Source organism: Trachinotus anak, unplaced genomic scaffold, assembly GCF_046630095.1.
Source record: "Trachinotus anak isolate AG129_WGS33_773 ecotype Australia unplaced genomic scaffold, CSIRO_AGI_Tana_v1 ptg000025l, whole genome shotgun sequence".
In the NCBI taxonomy this organism is placed as follows: domain Eukaryota; kingdom Metazoa; phylum Chordata; class Actinopteri; order Carangiformes; family Carangidae; genus Trachinotus; species Trachinotus anak.
Window position 1 is genome coordinate 2,347,891 of NW_027273876.1, and position 22,706 is coordinate 2,370,596.

Below are 22,706 nucleotides of genomic sequence, written 5' to 3' on the forward strand. Positions count from 1 at the left end.
AAGGACGGGAAAGGAGAAGGACGCAGGAAGAGGTGAAGAGGAGGAGGAGGGGAGAAGGAGGTGAGGAGGAGGAGGAGGAGGAGGAGGAGGAGTGTTTTCCTCTTCATTAGCGGCGCCTCCTGGGCGCTGCTAAGGAAACTGACCTGATCTTTCTTTAAACTCCGCAGCAGCAGCAGGAGTCTCACCAGCTCCTTCATGAGCCAAATAAATAAACCAACCGGAAAAATAACCAAAACCTGCCCCCCACCCCCCCACCCCTCACCTCCTCCACCTCCTCCACCCCTCCCACCTGCGCTGCCAGAGCTAATGAACTAGATTTCCCCTCGTCCGCAGGCCACACAGGCTGGAAACAGTTTGTCCGTCCAACTGTTCAGTGCAGCAGAAGGTTTGTGAAGACAAACGAGATTAATGATGAAGACTGAAGAGGGCCCGGTGGACCAGGACCCTGTGGACCAGGACCCGGTGAGTCCATCAGTTCACATACAGAGTCAAAAACCTCATAAAACTGTAAAGATCATTCAGTTTCATTAAAACTGTAGTTTTGTCCATCGTTTGTGGAGATCATCTGTGGCTCTCAGGAACAAAAGGACGAGCAGAGACTTTATAATCCCAGGCTTGAAGAGGGATTATAAACTGCACCGCCTGAGCAACAACTTTTAATAAACGGCTTCTGTCCTGCAACTACGTCATGGTTCATGATTAAAAAAGCAGAAATCACATAAACTGTGTCGTTGCCAGATTAAATATTTGGTATTTGGTCACATTATTATTATTATTATTTATTTTTTTTACTCTGTAGTTTAACAGCCTCTGGGTAACAAACACTTTCACAATCCAAATGCATTCATCTGCCTGAGGCGAGTGCGCACACACACACACACACAGACACACACACACACAACACTGAGCAGCTCGCTGCCCCACAAACACAGACTGCAGCTCCAACAGCAGCAGTGATGGAGAGAGAGGGTCAAGGTTTTCAGGCCAGATGAAATAATGTGTGTTATTTTACCCAAAAACCTGTTTAACACCTTGAGTTCAAGTGGAAAATTGAGTTTCTACCATCACAAGCTTTTCTTTGTACTTTCTCGTCCATTTTAATTTGATAGTTTATGAAAATAAAACGTATTGATTATTTAAAGAGCAGATCTTATAGGATTTTGACGTATCCCTGTTTCAATACATTTACTTCATCACAAACATCAAATCAAGTTTCTAAAAGTCAAAAGCTTCGATGGACGCTGAAGAGGTCAGGGGCTGATGGGGGGGGGGGTTAATGTTTAGTGTTAGCTTTAGTTTTAGCTCATATAAAACCTGAATGCAGAATAACCTAAGCACAGATACTGTTTTTGGTTTTTAACTGTTTGTAGTTGCTGCAAATTGAAAAAGCTGTTTTCACAGAAATGACACATTTCAAGGTCATAATAATTCTTTAAAGCAGGAGTCAAAAAAAAAGTCTGATTTCAGTCTTAACCAAAGACGTAGCTGCTGTACTGAGCCGTTACTGAACCCTGAGTGAAAACCAAACCAAAGTCCAGTTACAGAAACTAAGAGGCCGGAGGATTCTAGTCTCTAATGTTGCATCATGATACTTTCCATTGTCTATTAAACACCGGGCGTCATTAGACCCACAGTCCACCACCACACTGTATGAACAGTACAGGCTGACAGATCATTTATATCCACTGATGTTAAACCAAATTATTACCAACATCATCCGTGTGTTTAAAGGACAGTACAAGTTCTACAGGAGACGTAAGAGAAGGTGTTTCTGTATCCAACCAGCACCATCATCAGAAGCTGTGAATTCACTCATGTAAAAGTGGAGCTCATGCTGGAAAAAAACAAGATTTAACAATTTGCTCTCAGGCTCTTCAAATGATGAATTATTAAAAAGCAAATAAAGGAAATGAGGTGGAAAAAAAGTGATATGATACTCAGACCAGCACAAGACAGGAGGCCTGGATACTGAGCCCGGTCTCTTTGTCCAGATGGAGCTGACATGTGCTCAGCCATGTTAGCCATGTGCTAATTGCTCTGTTATGGCCAATGGGAGCTGTTGTCAAAGACGCTGTCCTTTCTGAGACGTGAATGTGTCTAAAGACGTCTGGGCCTGTGAGGATGAGCTGATAAAATAAACTCATAAACGATGCGCTGCTTGTTTAATGGATAAGTTCAGTGAAGGATGAAAATAGTCCTGAGGCGGCGGCTCAGTGACGGAGACGATGACTGTGGGTGAAACTGGTGTGAGCAGTTTAGGTGCTCCCCCCTGGAAGTGTTATCATTTTCTCTTTCAGAGGATTTTCCGAAAGCTCTTTTTTTTTTAAACGGCTGTGGCCGAGGATGGGTCGAGGCTGCTCCACTCAGCAGGTCGGGGGCGGTTTGGAGAGTCTGCAGGCGCAGATAAGATGAGCGGAGCCTCACATCTGAAAGAGGCCGCGCTTCAGAGTTCATCGGCCAAGCGCCGAGTTTAACCCCTCGTTCACTCACACAGGCTCAAAGTGGCAGCCTCTCGCTCCTGAGCACTGAGCAGGTAATTTACATACTCAGCTCTGATTGGGCAGTTTATTCCACCACACTGGTGCAGGACCAAGCAGCTCTTTTCCTGAGCCCGGGGTCGTTTTCTCATTCTGGTCCTGGTAGTTTGGTAAATCCACTGAGAATTTAGAAGCCGTCGATCACAAGGGAATCAAAACAACAGCGACTATTTGTGTCCAGGTTGGTTAATTATTATTATTATTATTATTATTATATTATTATTTATGTTTACCTGCCCATCGCTTGTAGATGGAAGTTAGCTAGTAGCTAACGCTGGTACATTTCTTCTCCTTGTATGAGACTCATGTTTTTTTGGTCCCTGACAAATGGATTTAATAAACTAAACTAAAATAATTTCAAAATTCCACTGACCTCCAGTGTTTGAGTCTGTGTGTGTGGACGGCCGGGTTAGAGAAACGTTTGTGGAAGCAAAGACAGATCTTAAGAATTCCAATTTTTTAAGCAACCGAAAACCTAATTTTAAAATTTAACCACCACGGAATGTAATAATGTAAAAATTAATTAATAAAATTAACATTTAATTAGCAAAAACATTCTCTGGTTCCAGTGACTCGAGTTAAATTACTGTAAATTTCATATCTTTAAATAAGAAATCTGAAGACGTCATTTTAGAGTTTAAGAAACTGTTCCTGGCATCAATTTTATATGTACACCAATTGATCAATGGATTGACCACAAAATATTCAGAAAATTAATCAATAGTAAAAATAGATTTGGAGTGAAATAATTTCCATTGACAATCATCCATCTGCAAAATCCCCCAATTTTTTTCCAGGTTCAAAGATTTGGATAAAAAAGTGTCTGAAGTTTCCTGTTGCTCATCTGAACTTCACCTTCCTGGGTCGCATTACAATTTTATCTGATCGACTCTGTTTCATCACTGGATTGATTATCGTTCGTGTCCTGGATGTTCAAGTTTCATTTCAAGTTCTGCAGTCAGAATTTCATCAGATACAATTTGAGAAATGTGACTTTTTGACTTGAATTTTTAGATGTGAACTAATCAAATTGAAACAGCTTGAATGTGGTTGTTTGAATATTGGACCTTTGAGTTTTCTATATGATCCCTTACGAATATTTGAAGTTCAATAAACAAAACATTTTTTTGAATTTGCACAATCTGAAATTGCCTCGGGAAGAACTTTGAAAGAGGGAAATTTTAAATAACATTATTTTACATAAATGTTTTTCAAAGTAAAATAATTCAATGTTATAAATTCGGAATACAGTTGCAGGTAATGCTCAAGTCCTTGCTGTCTTTCTTTGTTTCCATGTGCATTTTGTTTTTCCTCTGCTCTTCCATTACAATGCCCCACTGTCTTTTCCCTGCTTTAAATGTCAAAAAAAACAAAATATTTTTCTCCGGTCACTCTGCATCTTGTGCTTCACTCTGGTCATCTTGCATAAGAAGTTGTAGCATTAGAGCTGTTAAAAGGCAATTCTAAGAAAGCTAGCTCGATGGATTGGCCTGTTGGCTGGAATGTGGACCTGTTCAGCACCAGCCACACTGACGTACGACGATAATGAGCAGCTAGCTCTGCCTGCTAGCTGCTACGACTTAAAGGATAGGTCATACAAAAAGAGCAGCATGTGGTAATTATCGGATGAACAGAGCGAGAGATGAAGGGGGGTGGGGGGACTCAGAGAGAGAAAACATGGCTGGATCATGGTGAAATATCATCACTTTGACCTTGAGATATGAAATCATTCCGTGGCATTGTTTGAGATTATGTCGCACAATGGAGGCAAAGGGTGTATCTGGAAACATCTGACTATTATAATAAAGCTAGTTTAATCAGTCACAAGCACCACCAAAGACCTTCCTCAGGAAATCAAAACATCGACATACTCGTACGACAAAAACTTGATCTCTAAGCAAGCTAGGTTAGATCCAGTAACTCAAATGTCAAAACACACACCAAGAACTGGTAAAAATCAAGGGTTCTGTAGATAGTTCCCCCTCCATGTTTGTGTAATCTCATATTGTCTGCTGGTAGGGCCTATACAGTTTCTCTCATCTTGCAGAAGTTGCAGGGAGGGGGGGGGGGGGCTTCCTTTGAAGTGACAGCAGAGAGGAGAGGCAGACGGAGCATCAGAGGTGGAGGTTTTTAGAAGTGGAATACCTGCTGCTGGCCCTGGACTTTGGGGAAATCCTCTTTCTGCTTGCGGGTTTTGGGCCTCTCCAGACTGCCCTGCTGAAGGTGTTTGAGCCTGGCTGCCACGGTGGGGCCCTTCATCGGCCCCGGAGAGTTGCTGCTGTTCTGTGGGAGCCGGGAGAAGGCAGGTGTTAACAAATGTGTTGTTTGAATTTGACTTATTTTACAGTAAACACTCAAAGCCGTCATTCTCACATCATCGTACATATATAACACCCATATGTGATTGTTGAACATTTTATTTAGAATCCATTGGCATTAATCTGCTGTATCCTCCACCTCTGTGGACTTGAGCTAACTCCTCGTTGCTAACTGTTAGCTTTTCATTAATTTGAATTTTCAGTAACTAATGAACTAAGGCTGGAACTAAATGTTACTGTCATTACCCATAAATCTTCTGATTTAAAAAAAATTAACAAATTAGCGGAAAATGTCCATCACAGTTTTCCAGAAGCAGGTAAACACCTACCTATAGTCTGCATGTGAGGCGTTTAGGGGACATCTGTAAATTGTAGCATCTACCGATAGTCTGCATGTGAGGCGTTTAGGGGACATCTGTAAATTGTAGCATCTACCGATAGTCTGCATGTGAGGCGTTTAGGGGACATCTGTAAATTGTACCAGTGCTCTGCATGTGGGGAGGGTCTTTGATGGGATTCTCTGGAGTCTACGATCGCCGCTACACAGCTGACCCAGGAAACGGGCAAGTATTAAGATTAGAGCTGGAACTTGAGGATTTTGGCTCTTTGTTCTTAAAAATGACTCAAAACATAACTTATTATCAAAATAGTTCAAATATTAGATTACTTGACTGATCGCTGCAGCTCTAATCCATGGCAGCGTTGTAGAATTGGGTTTGCACATGTGACTGCATGAGAACCAGCTTTGATGGCTGCTGTCAGTTCTCCTGAAATGTGTTATTTTCTCTTCAAGGACAACCACACAATAAGTCTCCTGACTTTTAGGCTCTGTCTGCACATTTGTTGTTTACTTGTAATTTAATCTATTAGAATTTTGCCCTGACTTTTCACTTTTTATTTCTTGTTCAAATAAACAAACAAGGTAAAAAAACGCTACAGACAGCTCCTGTAGTGTCCGGTTACCATCCATGAATCCTTAAACAGCATGTGCTCTGAAAATGAAGACGTTCTACCGTAGAAAATGTGGTTTTAATGACCAACATTAGAAAGAGATGTTGTTTTTCTCTGCTAACATTAATCACTGCTGACAAGAACTTTGAAGATAAAACAGTGACCTAAATGCTTTAAGTGAATAAAAACAGGCTCTGAATTTAAAACACCTGAAGGAGCAGAATAGATTCTTTCAGAGAAACGTTTGTCTGCAGCTCTGAACCTGAAATCCCCACCCTCTCCCGCCCTCCCTCCCCCTCAATGTCCTTTATTTTGACAGCTACCTGCTTAGCACTGTTGTGCGATAATTCCAACAAAAACAAGACCTCTTTACTCAGCTCAGTGTGTCACCAGAGCTGCCAAGAGGTGCACCCACTGCTCACAAAACTAAATACGTCATCTGCCTCGGTCCATGCTGACTCACTCCACATCTCACTGTCAGTTACAAGGTTGTTGTTTACACAGCTACAGCGAGAACAGAACTGAGAGTAAGAGACAAAAGCTCATTGAAAGATTCACAAACAAAGATCATTATGCACATGTTTGCAGAGGAGGAGGCAGAAAACTGGAGGCAGCAGAGGAAGTGTTAAAAAGGTCAGAGAGAGAAGTTCAGTACAATAGCAACACTAATATATATATATATATATATATATATATTAGTGTTATATATATATATATATATATATATACACACACACACACACACACATATATATACATACATATAGATAGATAGATAGATAGATAGATAGATAGATAGTTTTTTCTCTTTTATCTGAAATTTTTTCACATAAACAGAAGTTATATAAAAATACATATAATGTTGCAGCTGTTTTTGTTTTGTGAATGTATTACAGAGGGTTAACCATAGACTACTATATAAAAACTAACCATATGAAAATGGACGTAGACTCTGGGTCTGAAGTGAAGCCAATGCTGAAGTGGTTTAAAGCTTCATTCTATCTAATGACCATCAGGGGCCAACTCCACTGGTGGCAAAAAGAAGTCTGATAGTATTGAAGTCTATAAGGAAATGTCTCGACTTCTCCCTTGATTTATTACCTCAGTGAATGTTTTCCTAATGAGTTTATGTCTCATTTGCTAGTTTCAAGTCTTCAATACAACATGATGGTTCATTTAGCAGAAAACAGACGACGATAAAGGCAGTAACGTTACTGCAGCTGAGAATCCAGATAACGTGAACAAGTGTTTTAATACCAGGTGTAAAAGCACAGACCTGAGGATGTGAACGTATCCAGGTCCACACCACATGTTCATCACGCCGGCTGTAAATGGAGGATCTTTAACCTAAAACTATTTTTCTTCCCTGAATACAGATGTTGACACTTTGTGTATTTAGCAGTGAGAAAAGCTTGAGTAAAGCAGTAAATAAAAAAGGGGGAGGATGGCAGAGAGGCACAGTCCACAGGTGTGGCAGAGGGCTGCTGTAAGTTTTACATTTACCTTTCTGCCCAAGGACCCGAGGGTGCAGGGAGGGGTGGGGGTGGCCGTTGGTGGGACGCCGTATGGTTTACTACAATCTGTTACAGGCGTTCTCTGAAATATCTTTGATCCGTGGTTGTTGTGTGAGAGAGTGCGGCAGAGACACGTTATCACACTGACATAGCAAATGAAAACAGAACAAACTAAAAAAAAAAAAAGCAACGTGATGATGAGTTTTCCACGCCGTCTCACCTCCAGCTCAGCGATGATCTTCTCTTCGTCATCCTCGTCTTGAATCGCAGACGCCGCGATCACGGGCGGAGTCGAGGCAGGTCGGGGGGTGTCGGAGGGGGTCCGCCTCAGCTTCACAAGAGTTTTGGGCATTTCAGCATCGTCCTCCATCTTGAAGGCAAAAATAAAAACATTAGAAGCTCTTGGCAGGGGCCTGTTACAGCACAGTTCACCTGCAACAAACGCTGAGAGGAACCGTCTCCGTGGTTCACACCTCAGATCCTGTGATTTGCATTTCACAGAGCTTCCACAGCGTTTAACAGGCAGAAGAAATGTTGACATTTCACAGAGTATAATATTATGCTTATTAAGCTTCAGTGAAAACAAGCAGAGGCACCACATCCCACAGCAAAGGTTATGTAATTAATGAGGGAGCTCACCTGGTGACTACATTAGATTTAGATCTGAAGAATTAACCAGAGCAGGAAGACACAATGTCGCCAATAAGCAAGAAAATGTAATTATCAGTTTATTTTATTGATTTATTCATTATTTTACAGGGAACGTTGGCTGAGCAGCGACTGTGAAGGACAATATAAAACATGCAGAGTCAGTGACAGCAGTCACCTGCAGGACAGACGTGTGCTTTCACCCCAGCAGCAGGGACGAGACATAAGAAGACGGTTTTCCACGAATGCCTTTGTAGATAAATACATGTGTGACGTCTCTCAGACAGTGAAGGCCAACGTTATCATAAAGAAAGCAGCAGTGAGGGTTTTAATTATCCGCCGCCGTCTGCAGCGTTGGAATTTCATCTGGTAATTACGGCCGATAACACGAGGGACCCCGCTCAGGACTGAAACTTCCGCAGATGCTCGTGATCCCTCAGTGCAACGAATCCGTCAGTGAAGGAGACGATACGAGTAATTTCTCAGACACCTGTTGAAGAGTCGCCGACTCCTCCTCCTCCTCCTCTTCATCCACAGCTGGTTGGGTTTTCAGTTGTTAGGAAGGATGATAGCAAATGGTTGAGCCTGATGAAGTATTTGTCACAAACTAAGCTGGACTCTGGTGAGACTGAGCTCCACCTGTAGAGCAGGTGTTTCTTCACATCAGCAGCAGAGGGACGAGGACAGAGGAGAGGATGTATACATGATTACAAATACATGAATATCTAAATTCTAGGCTAATAAAGGCTCTAAATATTGGTAATGTGTTTTAAAATAATATTGTCATCCTATTTTCCTCTTCACATTTTGCATTTGTAGATCAGAGTTATTGTTTATCATGTAGTAATAATAATAACTTTATTGAAATTGCAGTTTTTAAAAGAGGGAATAAGCTACGGCTTCAGCCTGCAACACTGCAGCCAATCATTTATTTCTATGTCTATTTATTTTGTATAAATATGAATAAAGTGCTTTGGTATCAGCCACAATAAAAACAGAAGATTGTTGGTTATTGTTGGGTAAGTGTGGAGATGAATCGATATGTCTTGTATCGTGGTTGTGTAGGAGTTACAGACACACACACTGCTCATGAGGTGAATGCCCCCAAACATTAACACAGTAAACAACAGTCAGCAGCACTGTAGTAACACAGTCAGTCAGGGTGTCACTGCCTGAGTCTGTTCCCTGCAGCCTCTGTGGATTTCCATCAACATCTGCATCACGAGGCTGCGACGCCATAAAATATGAAGACGATGACCAAGAGATTCAATTATCTTTGGTAAAATGTCAGAAATATAAGAAAAGTAAGTTCCACTGTGGTGCAATGATTTCTGTTCGAGGAGTTTCACCTCCGTCAGTGTCTAGTTACCGAGGATGAATCCAATCAGTGCACCTGAGGGTGTATCGACAGCTACAGGCCACAGGACAACAGACGCACTTATTGACACAATCTGGAAGTAAACAAGAGGAGCTCAGTGATGTGAGGACGCTCAGCATTCACAGCTGGAGTCACTGCTGTGCCGTGAAGTGAATAATAAAAATAAAGTCAATGAAAATATTCTTTTAAGCAGAGGGGACACTTCAGGTTTATCATTGGTGTCAGGTTTCACAGACCTCAGACTGAACCTTTGTCTGATGAGCTGCCAAAAAAAATCTAAAAAGATCTTCTTGACGCTGTTCGATCAAAATGTCCCTGAGTTCAGGCGGCTCTGGAGGCTGAAGTGAATTTTCTGCACAGACAGATCAGGAGGATTTAGAGCAGCAGCAGCTTGTTTTCAACCAAACCTGAAGCTGGAGCTGCCCCCCCCTCCCCAACAGGAAGCTCATCACTGTGCTGTACACCAGAGTCAGAATCTAACCTGTCTCATAAAGCATGTTTCTGACTCCCTGAGACTGTGTTTGTGTGTTTGAAGGTGAAGCAGCGTCTCTCCAGCACCTGGAGGCTCAACCTGACTCAACATGTAACAGCTTTTTTTTTTGTAATATTTTGAATCTCTAGATTCAGAGAGACTCTGTGCAACTTTAGCATTTCACAAAACACTGCAGCATTTAGTGGGGAGTCCTGATACACCAGTACTGATGTTAACTGTGATATTTAAAAAAAGGAAATATTAATATTGTGTTAATAATACACATATGATAATATCATGAAGGCAGATGTTAAGGCCTCATAGATCTTTTATTCATCTGGTTGCCTGTTCAATTTATATTAAAGCTCCATCTCGTCTAAAGGTAGATGTCCATGTGTTTGTGACTATAAAGCAGGTCTAGGTTCTATATTAATACTGTGAAAGTATCAAAGCCTCAGTCCACAGAGAAATGCACACAGCCCGTATTCAGAAACTGAGCCTTAAAACCAGCCGTCAGGACTTTGTGATGTCACAACTCTCAGCCATGCCCCAAGCCCTGCATTATTTTTAATCTATAGATATCGCGAAAAAAACGTCATTGTGAACTCTTTTGGCCACAATAATATCATGACAGCCCACCTTTAACCAGCAGCAGCACTCTGCAGGTGTGATTCACCTGGACGTGGATCAAAAGTCACTGCTCCTGGAGCTCAGCTTCTCTTGCTGTCGTAACGACTGAAATCACTGGTTACTGTGTTTATTTAAAGGCTCTGCAGCTCATTTTGCTCAAAACTCACAAACCTGGTCAGTGTTTTAAATGAGAGGCTAACGAGGTGTTTCTGATTTGTCATTTCCACGACCTCAGCTAAACCAGCGCCTGGTCATCTTTACTTCCACTTTCAGCAGGTCGATCACTGTGACTTTTATCAAATGGCTCCAGCTGATGATTGTTTTCATTCACCTTCAGATTCTTGGTGGTGACGATGACCTCTCCGGTGCGGTTGGTGGTGAGGCCGTGTGCTGATGGGAAGCTTCGTCGTGGCGGCGGCGGGGGCGGGGACTTCGAGGGCTTCTCTGTGCGGTACTTGGCCACGCTGAGGTCCACTGCAGACAGAAAGTGACACGGTGTAAAACCCTTCCACAACAAACCACACAAGCAGAATTGATCGCATACACTCACCTGACCCTCGATGTGAGCCGGCCCCCTCCATGCTGTTCAGCTTCTGGGCAGCCAGCTGCACTTTGCCGGGCTGCTGGTCGCCGCTGTGAGTGGGGGTTGTGGTTGTGGTGGCTGTGGTCCCAGTGGTCCCAGCTGCAGGAGAAGTCGCTGTAGTGGAAGTTATTGGGATGGTGATCTGGGGCTTGGGGGGCACTGCAGGCTTGTTGATGTGCCTGGCAGCGAAGTCCAGGTCCGGGATGGCCTTCATCAGCTCAGCCTGGGTCTCCTCCAGCAAGCGATTGATGTCCTGGGCACTGAACTGGGTCAGGCTGGCGCGCTTCTCCTCCCAGTCCCGCTCTGCCGCCTGACACATATACAGATGCAGACAAATGATAAGATGCGTGCAAACTACCGACAGGCACGAACACAACAGACACATCGCACTGCGTCTTACATGGACAAATGGATTATGAACAGGCTGCTGCTGCTGGTGTGTGCACCGGGTCTCAATGAGGAACTTAAGCAGCGTCAGATGCTATTTTAAATGTAAATGAATATTTGCCATCTGCTTAATTCTGACATATTTACACTGTTGAACAATGTGCATTCAGTGTTAGATTACACACAACAACATGATCCATAATAAGCGACTGATTACCAGTCTGACTTCAGCCGACACAGACTTATCAGCGGGACGCCGACTCGGCAGCTCGTCCAGAACCCGATTTCTGAAGGTCATCGACGGCTGGATGTCCTGCTCGGGGCCCGAGGTGTCTGCGTCACCGGCGGACACGGGCATCCAGTTGGCCAGGCCGGCGCTGGTGCTCAGGTCGGTGAGGCTGAGGGGAGGACTGTTCAGGATGTCCAGGTCAGAGCTGCGACTCGTGTCCTCCGCTCGCTTCTGCGCTTGGCTGGAGAGGTCCTCGGGGCCCTTCCACACGCCCTCGGTGACTTGTCTGTACATATAGGAGGGATACAAAACACTACAATACACACAGGACACCATGAAGGTCCTAGACTGTGTTAGAAAAACAAGCTTGAAACTACCAGAAATAGACAAAACACAGTCAGTTTGACACAAAAAGTCAAGTCTTGTCTAATTCATGTATTTATCAGAGCTGGAACTAACTTTTATTTGCATTTTAGAGTCAGCAGCAGAGAGATGACAGGAAATTAGAGGAGAGAGAGAGAGACGGGAACAGATGATCTTTAAGCACTAGTCACCAGGTTGAATCACTAATTATTATTTTTTATTAGTGATTAAGCTGTTGTCCAAAACTGAGATATTAAGCTTCTGTGATGTAAAATGCGTCTGCAGATATTTGTAATTTTTTGATGACAACATGATTAATTGATTATGAAAACTGTTGTCAATTCATTTCCTGTTGACTGACTGATCGATCAATCGACTGATCGTTTCAAACTACAATAAAAACATTTGTAAAATGGTCAAATGTTTAGTCACAGGTTGTGTTATCATTACCAGAAAAGAGACATTTCAAACCAAACAGAGGCCGACACAGAGGCGGATTTTCAACCTGGTGAACAAGTTTCTTTGATGAGATAATCACCTCTCTGACGACCTCACTCCGACCAGAACATCTCTATCAGCTGCATCAGCAGCAGAAAGTGCAGCTCTCTGATGTTTCTCTCAGTATTCAGACAGACCCTGTTCCTGCAGGACTAACAGGTAATTATTTAGCGTCTGATGCTACGCTCGTACGCCAGAAATCATTTCTCATCAAAGCCAAATTTCTGCTTTTAATCTCTTAAGTCTTAATCTTTCAAAGTTATCCTTGGAAATCCTTTGTAGAATCTGTTTGTGAGGACGATTAAGAGGTAAAGAGAGTATCTCATCTTAATTTCAACATCACTAAGATGCATTTTAGATGAAAAGGCAAAACTCAGTGATGGAACTCGTCTCCAGAACAATGTTCTGTTTACTTTAAATGAATGTGAATCAATGTATATACAGGTAAAAGTGTTTGTATGTATGTGAATGTCTTTGTGTCCAAATCTTTTACAATAAAAAAGTGCATCTTTCTGAAAGTAAATTATAATTTTGATATCAGGACTGAAACTGAAAAGTGCAACTCAGGCTGTGAGATAAATTTTAAAGGTCCCGTATTTTAACTTCTTCATTGTTTTATCTGAAGTGTTGATCTCCATCAGAAGATATATTTGTGGTTTTAAGAACCAAAGACCATCTCAGTGTAGTTTTACATCTCCTCTCTCAGGCTTCTCTCTGGAGCTCTAGTAACAAGAGTTCAGTCAGCCAATCAGAAGAGAGGATCTGATCTGATTGGCTGATTGTTTTCTGAGTGATCAAATAAAAATACAGTGGATTTCAGGTAAACACTCAGGGGAATCAAATCCTGTAAGGTTGGATGGTGGGTCCAGGTGGGCGGGGCTTGGGGCATGGTTGAGAGTGGTGACTGCTTTGTTGTGACATCACAAAGTTCCAGAAGTCCTGATGGCTGGTTTTAAGGCTCAGTTTCTGAATACAGGCTGTGTGCATTTCTCTGTGGACTGAGGCTTTGATACTTTCACAGTATTAATATGGAACCTAAACCTGCTTTATAATCACAAACACATGGACATCTACCTTTAGAGACATTTACCTTTACCTTTAGATGGGACCTTTAAGTCCAATATGGGACCATTAAACTTTTCACAGCCCTGTAGTGTTTCCTTTGGGAGCAGGCTCATAGAAAATGTCTGAGTTGAACTGGTTTAAAAACAGTAAGGCATTATCTGAGCAAACTGAGGAGTGTTTGATATGTGTACCTGCGCAGCGTGCTGAGCGCATCAGTCATGGTGTTGCAGCGCTTCAGCAGGGCGTCAAGGCGGTGAGGCTCCTCTTTCAGGAACTTAACAGCCTCCACCTCCACCCTCAGCACCACCCGCATCTTACTCTGCAGACTGGGGAACTGGTCTGACATTGGGGAGAGAGAGAGACAGAAAAAGGAATCAGAAGGGGGAAGACAGACAGATAAATAGAGGAAGTGGTGTGACAGAGGGATGTGTTGAGACGTTGACGTGTGGAAGAATAGAGGCGGAGAGTGAGGGAGGTAAAGAGGAAGAGGAGGGAGGCGGTGAGGGGATTTCGGGAAAGAAGACATAACGAGAAGACAGGATGCTGTTTCTGTCGCAGCTTCTTGAAGGGAGTGGATTTTGCTGTCATACCCGGGCAGCTTCGACAAGGAGGCTGCAGTGGAGGTCGGCCAAAAGAGAGGGAGGGGCGCGCTCGACGTGCAGCAACAAAAACACACTGATTCACAGTCCTGAACAGCTGCCCCTTAAACACTGAGCCAAGTGCTGCTGCACATTTTGCAGGCTGTAGGCGGACATGCTAACTAGGAGTGGTCAGTCCACACATTATGATAATGAAGCCCCCTCAGAGCTTTGGAATCACCCATTAATATTCAAGATAGACAGCGAAGTACACAGGTCAGAGGAGCAGTACAAGAGGCTAAAACCAGAACTTCATGAATATCAATACAAGTCAAAGGATATTCATAAATATTCATCTGAGAAACATACATGTAGTATTTCAGCAAAACATGTACCTGGACTGTGGCTACAAATGCTGCACAACTGAACTGCTGATTAATGCATTTTTCTTGGTATATGTAAAATGAGACTATGTGAGGATTTATACCATCATACAGAAGCAAAAACATGCAGCAAAAATATGAATTGGCTAAAAATGTGCAACACTGTCATTATATGTCTCTAGTGGTACATTTAAAAGCACTGAAACAAACAGAAGCTTCTGTCTGCAGCTGAAGCAAGTGAACAAAAATGACCAGGACAAAAAGCCACAGCCATCAATGGTCCATCTCCACACACACACACACGCGAGGCCACTGCAGCACTTACTTTTGAGCTCAGTGAGCGTCTCTCCCAGCATCCTCAGCTCTTTGCTCTTCTGCTCCACGTCCTGCTCCGTCACCAGGCCGTGGTTGACGGACGAGTTCCTCTGCAGCTCCTCCACTGACTTCTCCAGGTCACTGTGGAGGACCAGGCCACAGATTCACATCACTCACAGCTGAATGTGGCACATCATGATGTTCACTCTGTAATCATCCACAAGCAGCTGCACGAGAACTTTACCTAAATAAAATCTGACCTAAATCAAGAACTATCTGAGCACAGAAGAAAGAAGATTACAACACTACAAGTTGGTCCAAAAAAGAGTATAGAGGTTCGATACCCAGCCCGTTCACTGTGTGTGAGATCCCCGTGTTTTCCTCTACAGCAGGGCCACTAAGATAAATCACTCTGTTTACTGAGCTTGTTGCATAAATCAATTGTGCTCTGAACTCACTGCAGCTGCTGGATGAGCAGCTCCTCCTGGTTGAGGTACTTGAGTCTCTCCTCCTCCACCAGGAGGCGCTGTCTCTGGAGCGGGTCCTCCTGAGTGCGCATGGCGTCCAGCATCATGAGGCTCAGCTCCGACTCCGTCTGCCTCAGCAGGGACAGGACTGAGTCCTGGTTCTCCAACTGGGACAGAGTGACACGGTGAATGTTACCTGTCATTCATGTACATTTTACACTGTTTTTATGACTGTGTGAGCACAGACGCCCAGATATACACACAGCTGCCAGTTCATTAGGTACAACTAGATCAAACTAATGCTAAATGGCTGTATTTATATAGCGCAGCCACACATATATAACAGCCAACTACCATACAAGATGCTGGCCTGACTTGCTGCAACAATCATGTCTTGCCCAAGGATGTTTCAACGTGTCGACACAAAGAGCTGGGGATCAAACCGACAACCCTGTGTTTAGTGGGTGACCATCCCAGCGCAGTCTAAACCAACAGTCCTGCATTAAATCCTCCTTCATGAAGGTTATAATGTTCGGTTTTTGTTGAAACTGTTCTAAAGAGGAACTTGATTCAACTTTCATAACAATAATAATAAACTTTATTTCTACATTTATTTATTTATTCACATAAAACAGCTTCAAAACAATTTCAAATACGATGAAAGAGATCACAAAATAAAACATTTCATCACTTTTTCTGCTGAAGTTAGCATGCTAACCAGCTAGCCTTGGTCCAGACTATCCAGTCACTTTCCGATACCGAGTCACTGTAAGGAGTCCTGATCAGAGGATGTATTATAACTGAACTTTAATTGCAACGCTAGCTGATAGCTAACTTCTGCCAGACTGGTAAGTAAACAGCTGTTAATGCTAACGCTAGCTATGTAGCAATAGCAAAATAAATAAATAAATAAATAAATTAAGGGTCTAAATGAATGTGACATGGTCATTTTGGAGGCTGTGATTGTGATGCTGTTACATAAATCTGTTAAGCTGTATCTATATTGTCATAAGGGAGATTTTATTTCAGGGCTGTTTTATTAGACATTAGTTTTTGCTAACTGTCCCTAATAAACCGGCACCTGAGTGTATGCAATTACATGTGCACAGATATAGTTTCAAAATAAACCCTTCAGCAATTATCCTTTTCATTGACACACACACACACACACACACACACACACCTGCATGTTGCGCAGCTGCGACAGCTGTTTGCGCAGCGCGTTGGTGTTCTGCTGCAGCCCTTGTAGGTGGAGTTGCATCTGGAGACGGGACACCGCCACGGGCTGGTTGGCGCCCGAGGATGGAGGCGGCATCAGGGCCAAAGGAGCGGACGGTGTCAAAGCTGCACATGGACAAGTGTTGTTTTAATATAGGGAACCTTCTCTTAGTTCAGTTCTGGGTTCCTTTAGAGCACATGGGAACTGATAGAAGTTGTCCCAAAACGCAGAAACATTTAGCGGCCGAATCCCAAAAGGTTTGACTCATGACCTCAAAACAATTTGGCTGCCTGGAAACAGAATATCGGTTGTTCCAGGATTTGGCAGCAGCAGCGATTCAGGACAAGTTCTATCTGTGCTGCAGGTCAGGGGAGGAGATTACAGTCTTACGTAGACTTAACAATGATAAACAGCATGGGGAGGCTTCAGGGACAAACAGGGTCAGTGGGGAAAAAACAGCATTTCCACCTAATCCAAGCATCTCATTATAAAAAAAGTCTCCAACTTGGATAATCCTTGAGATGACAATGCTGTGACAGTAATTAGGGTGTTGAGTCACACGCATCATGCAGAACGACACAAAGGGAAAGTGATGATCGATAACAGAGTGGTGGATTTTTTTCAGCGTTGCATTTCAAAGCCACTTTCATCCACTGAAACCTAAGAAAAGCTGGACTCCTGTGACGCCACCAGAAGTAATACCTCAAACACCTCAGTGCGACACCTCTACAGACAAGGTGACACCTTGCAGCTAGCTGCAGAGCACATCCCTGCGCTCGGACCAGCAGCTGAGGACACTGAGGCTTTTGACCACAATTCAAGACAGATTTAGAAGAGTGTCTCCAAAACTCTGCAGTCAGCATCACCCAAACGTGTCTGTGCAGCCTCACCAGGTCAGAGGGGTAACAGGACTGTCCTGACTTTAACTGCATGCACAAAGATGACAGTCACAGGACCAACTAAAGACTGTAACACTTAGATTTGTATTTTTTTTAACATGTTTACTAAAAACACCACGTCCAAAATGATTCATACCCTTTAAAACTGTTGAGAAAATGCAAACTTCTGCACCAAATGGTCCTGGTCATTTCTACCAGGTTCTAGATCAGTGATTCCCAACCTTTTCCAACTCATGGCCCATTTGAAAATCTGAAAAGTGCTTGTGGCTCACAACTGACCACATAACAGCATGGAGGCCAAATAATGCCTTCTCAGAGCACCGTCCGAATCCGGAAGCTCACTTTTTTCTTTTTTGATTTGTCGATTCACCATCTGTCTCTTGACTCTCTTTCCTTTTAATTCTTCCTGTTGCTAACCAGCATATCCATTTTGATTCTGAGCAAATAAGTATATGATGTGGTCCGGCTACAGCACCATCAAAGTTTCTATCATTGGCTTATCACAGTGATCGGCCCTAATATGAGAAATAAAAATGCTTTCATTGTTTTATTTCTCATAATAAGACCTTTTAAATTTCTTGCAATGCCTTCACGGCCCACCAGTGGCCCCGGCCCACAGGTTGGGAACCACTGCTAATTCAGAACAGCTGATGCAGTAGTTCATTGGTCAGTTACTTGTCAATTGAAAGTCATGACTAAAACCAGGATGTCCAGCTGCACATTGTGACGGGGAATCGTTTTCAGGAGCCAGTGGCCTCAGTGTAATTTAATAATTTTAACTGGAGAAAGAAACATCAAGAGCTGGAGTCAGAGGTTTTCAATTACAGCAAATCTGTGAAGCTTTACTGAAATTTAAGCAGAAATCTATTACAAAAACCAAAGAAAAGTCCAATTTAAGCTGCAAAAGACTGAATATCCAGGTTTATCAATGAGATCAAATCAATCAGATAACAAAAGAACACGAATTTAAATGGCAAAATGCCTCCTCTTGGATACTCCACATTGAGAAACAGCCACTTTTTATCAAAAGAAATCAATTAAACATGCAGCTTTATCAGCACTTGTGCCAACTAATATTTAAAATACTCACTGGACTTTTTTTAAACGTAGAAAAAAAATGAGGAAAACAAATGCAACTCAAATGATTTCTTACTCAAAAACAAAGACAGAAAAAGAGGGGGGAAGTGAAGGACACCGGTTGAGAGGGAGGTAAATCCTTCAAGACAACACACATGTCTACACACACAGCTGATCTGTAGGGATCAACACAAAGAGTGAAAGGACACAGAGGGGCAGGCGAGGGAACAGGTAACCAGACACACAACAGTAGCTACCTTTCTTTTTTTTAGTTCGTCCAGCTAAAACAAGAAGCATGGGCACCGGTTACACAACAGCAGCAGCAGCAGCAGCAGTAAAACGCCGGCACATACAGTACGAAGAAGCTTGCAGAGTCAGCCATTACAATCACACATGAGACACTTCAAGAAATTATGCAGAGAAAATGAAATAGCGGCGGCTCTGCGAGAGCAAGAGGAGCCGATTTATGTGGATATCAAACAGGCAGCAGTGGGGAACAGTGACAGGTGGTGATAGGAAGTAGTTTGTCTCTTTTTTTTTTTTTTTTTTTTTGGGTAGTGAGCACTTACTGTCAGTTCCTGAGCAGTCACTGGCTGACTCAATCTTCTCCCTGGAAGAGGCAAGTGTCAGAGTACTTACAGCCACAACACACTATCGACTTAGCTACTGAGACGCTCGTCATATCTGCTGGAGGAAGGTGGAAATATACAGTGTGTGTGTGTGTGTGTGTGTGTGCGCTACTGTATCCACAGTGTGCTGTTGTGTGTCTGCATGCGTGATGAACAGCAGGGAGAAGATTTCAGACATGAATCATCACCTGACAGATGCTGCGTTGCTTTGCAGTAACTGTGTTTTTGAAATGAAGATTTTTGCTTTCTGTACGGTGCTGTGCAGAAGTTTTAGGCTCCTCAGATGTTTAGACTCTGATCCGTTACACAATCCGCTCAGGAGGCAGCAGGACAACGAGTCCAAACACAGACATAAAGATCTGTCTGCAGAGCCGAGAGGAGCGAGGAGTCCTGCAACAGAGACCTGACCTCAGCTGAGTCCTGAGTCAGTCTGGGATCACAGGAACTTACCGGCCAGGTAACTGAACAACTGTGCACAGGTGAACCGAGGAGAACTGGTGTTTATACTGATCTGATTCAGGTTTGTGTGAAGTTAATCTTTTAACAACATCCTTACTTTTAGTGCCAAGAACTTTGTACATTGCTGTATTTTTGTGGGATGTGTCTATTTATTATATATATGACATAAATTTTTCACAATCATATTAAAGTATCGACAGAGGTAGAAAATATTGACAGGTGTTGAACACAGCCTTCATGTTTTGAAGCAAATGTGTCTGTGAAAGGAGTGTTTTCACATTCAGTGTGAGTGCGCGCGCGCGTGTGTGTGTGTCTGTGTGTGTGTGTGTGTGTGTGTGTGTGTGTGTCTTACGGGCTCTCGGCCTCAGGCGCTCTGCTCAGGACTCTCTGCAGCAGCCCGGTCAGGCTGGCGATCTGCTTCTCCATGGCCTCCATACGCTCCCTGGATTCACACATCGGAGAAAAACTACAACTAACAGATGTTTCACACATGTTCACATTTGACCCCCCCCCCCACTAAGTTCAACAACCCCTTAAGAAATTAGATTTTTTCTATCTATTCTACATTTTTATTTATTTATTTGCCTTTTTTATAAAGTTTATCATCATAATTTTTGGCTGTTATATAATCACAGTTAAAACCAACTGATAATTATCAAATTATCTTTTGAGGAGAAATTGAAAATGATTGATTACTTGGTTGATTAATTATTACTGTATATATGCAGCTTTATTGTGGTTAGCTGCTGAATAAATGTAATACGTGTTGAGTTTCAGGTTGTAGATTTTTTTCAAACCACTGCTTTACCTGCTACTGTTCGTACCTGTCTGCGCAGGTGTGCAAACATCACTTACATTTACATTATTTAACCACTGTGAGCTCTCAGTCAAAACCTCTGAGCACTGAAGTGTGTTGAGTTCAACTTTTCACTCATTAGAGGATGTAAATGAACCGTTTCTGTCGACCTCAACAACAGTAAATCATCAAATATAAACTGTTCAATAATTTATCCTCAATACATGTGAACTAAACACCCTGAGGTTCTGTCCTACCTCGTCTCCGTCTCATTCCCCAGCAGAGGTGAGCCGAAGCCTCCGGCACTCACTCCCTCCCCTCCAGGACCGGCCATCAGGCAGAGCTGCTCTGCGGTGAGCCCTAACCCCGCCCCCTGGCCTCGGGCTTTGGGACTGTCCCCAAACATGGAGGAGGTCACAGAGTCCCTTCGCAAGCTCTGCCTCCCAGGGGAGCCTCGGCCGGGCATGGTTCCTGCATAGGAATCCCTCGGGTCGGGAATCTTCTGCGGGGAGGAGGGCGGCGGCACCCGCAGGCCCATGGCCAACACAGACGCGGCGTAGGCGTCGTTATAAAGCGGTCCCCCTGGCCTGTAGAGCGCGCCGCTCTCCATCAGCTCTCCTTGTAAAGCTGCTGCTGAATAGGAGGTGAGCGAGCGCGCTGATCCAGCTCCCCCGCCTCCTCCTCCCCCTCCCCCTCCACGCCGGTACAAGGAGCCGTAGGGGTCGGCTCTGGCTGGGAGGGGAGAGTGAGGACCTCCCGCGAGACTCAGCCGACTTGTTTCTGCACCCAGAGAGTAGGGGTCGGCGTAAATCCCCCCTCCACCTCGATCGTCTCCCCGCAGCAGCACCATGCTCCTGGACCCCCCCACTTCGTCATCGGGCTTCACATCCCTGCGCTCCAGGATGGCACTGGAGGAGGCGCAGAAGGCCGGCTGGGTGTGGTGGGGCTGGTGGAGCTGTGGTTGCTGGTGGGGAGAGGAGTGGTGGGACTGGGAGTGCGGGTGCGGCAGGGAGTGGGTGTGGTGGGGCGGCCCGGCGTAGGAGGAAGGCCTGCCCCCGCTGTAGAGGAGGCGGGCACGGGACGGCGAGCCTTGGGGAGGTGAGGCAGAGGAGGACGAATGCTGGGAAGACATGGGCGGGTTGCTGAGGCGGCGGTTGGGTGGAGAGTCCTGAGGTGCATACACCATCTCCCTCTGTGAATAAACAGGGAACCTCTCAGAGTGAAGCATTCTGGGAGTAAAGACATTTGATCAGTGTCTCCTCTGTGAAGCCAGGAGGTGGCAGTCAGGCAGAGACATGAGCTCATTAAAACAATGTTTGGACAAAAATATATATATTAAAGAATTTCTGACTGACTTTGTGCAGGAACCAAAACCGAGAACGTTGTCTCCACAGAAACGAGGTCCTCACCACCTCGACTACGACAAGGATGAAGAAGCTCTGCAGCAGTAACGATACGGGTTTGTCAAAGCCAAGAATTTCACCAGTAATTAGTTATTAATCTTAAATTATTCAAGGTGCCCTGCTGAGTTTCTGACCATGAACATCAACATGGAGAGATGACCTCCAGCTGATCTACAGGAGCTGTAACCCCAGCCTTCGTCAACGTCAACAGAAATGACAGATGCAGTGGCTGCTAATCGAGCTAGCTTCCAGAGCTAACAGCCTGCTGCGGCCACAAGAGGGCAGTAAATTATAACATGGATGCAAACAGGCCACATCAGATCCGTCAGCGGTTCTCAAACCTTTTCACATCAAACTGACACAAATTCCACCACAGACACACATCCGATAAGATTTACGCTTTTAGATGTTTTATTAAAGGAAGTTTGAGAACCACTGCTTTATGGGACAGAAAGCTGTTTCCAATTCAATGTTGTTCTACCTGACGTCTATTTTTAGCTCTACCTGGCCAATCGCTGCTCGCCTCGTTTGCTGACGACACGCCGCTGTGTCACACCTTTTCCACTGAGTCATGCTTCCCCTTGTTAAAAGCGTAGTCGGTTCACGTCTCCCTTGAAATCTTACCCTTTAATTTGAACCGTTTTATATTTTTTCAAACAATCAGAAAAAGTGAGTAATGACCCGACAACTAGCCATTAAAAAAAATCTTTATGTCACAAAGAGCCAGTTCAGTTCACTGTAAGATTTTACAGCAATTCACAGATGCTGTTTCCAGACTGACAGGAAAGACTCTAAATTGCCCCTTTAAGTGCGTTTCAAGTTGCACTTGATCGCTTATTGACAGACTGAGCGTGAAGGGATTATCTTTTGGCATCAATCCCAAATGTGTGAGAGAAAAGCGAAGCGAA

At 43.8% G+C, this 22,706-nt stretch overlaps 1 protein-coding gene across 11 annotated transcripts in view; it reads right to left on the bottom strand.

Annotated features, from left to right (window-relative positions):
- Positions 1–22,706, bottom strand: part of srcin1b (SRC kinase signaling inhibitor 1b) — a 94,707-nt gene that overhangs the window by 4,057 nt on the left and 67,944 nt on the right. For 4 of the 11 annotated variants that reach the window (XM_071462363.1, XM_071462359.1, XM_071462364.1 and 1 more), the window contains 14 exons: positions 20,653–21,587; positions 19,952–20,041; positions 19,081–19,121; positions 18,769–18,792; positions 16,500–16,660; positions 15,308–15,483; positions 14,860–14,990; positions 13,765–13,912; positions 11,636–11,960; positions 10,999–11,341; positions 10,780–10,922; positions 7,541–7,690; positions 7,310–7,411; positions 257–4,820 (listed from right to left, as the gene is read on the bottom strand). In XM_071462363.1, coding sequence (XP_071318464.1) covers positions 4,668–4,820; positions 7,310–7,411; positions 7,541–7,690; positions 10,780–10,922; positions 10,999–11,341; positions 11,636–11,960; positions 13,765–13,912; positions 14,860–14,990; positions 15,308–15,483; positions 16,500–16,660; positions 18,769–18,792; positions 19,081–19,121; positions 19,952–20,041; positions 20,653–21,587 — 2,922 coding nt within the window. In that variant the 3' untranslated portion in view covers positions 257–4,667. Of the gene's footprint in view, positions 1–256; positions 4,821–7,309; positions 7,412–7,540; positions 7,691–10,779; positions 10,923–10,998; positions 11,342–11,635; positions 11,961–13,764; positions 13,913–14,859; positions 14,991–15,307; positions 15,484–16,499; positions 16,661–18,768; positions 18,793–19,080; positions 19,122–19,951; positions 20,042–20,652; positions 21,588–22,706 lie in introns of those variants that run through there. The other 7 variants (XM_071462360.1, XM_071462362.1, XM_071462367.1 and 4 more) reach the window with 7 other exon arrangements.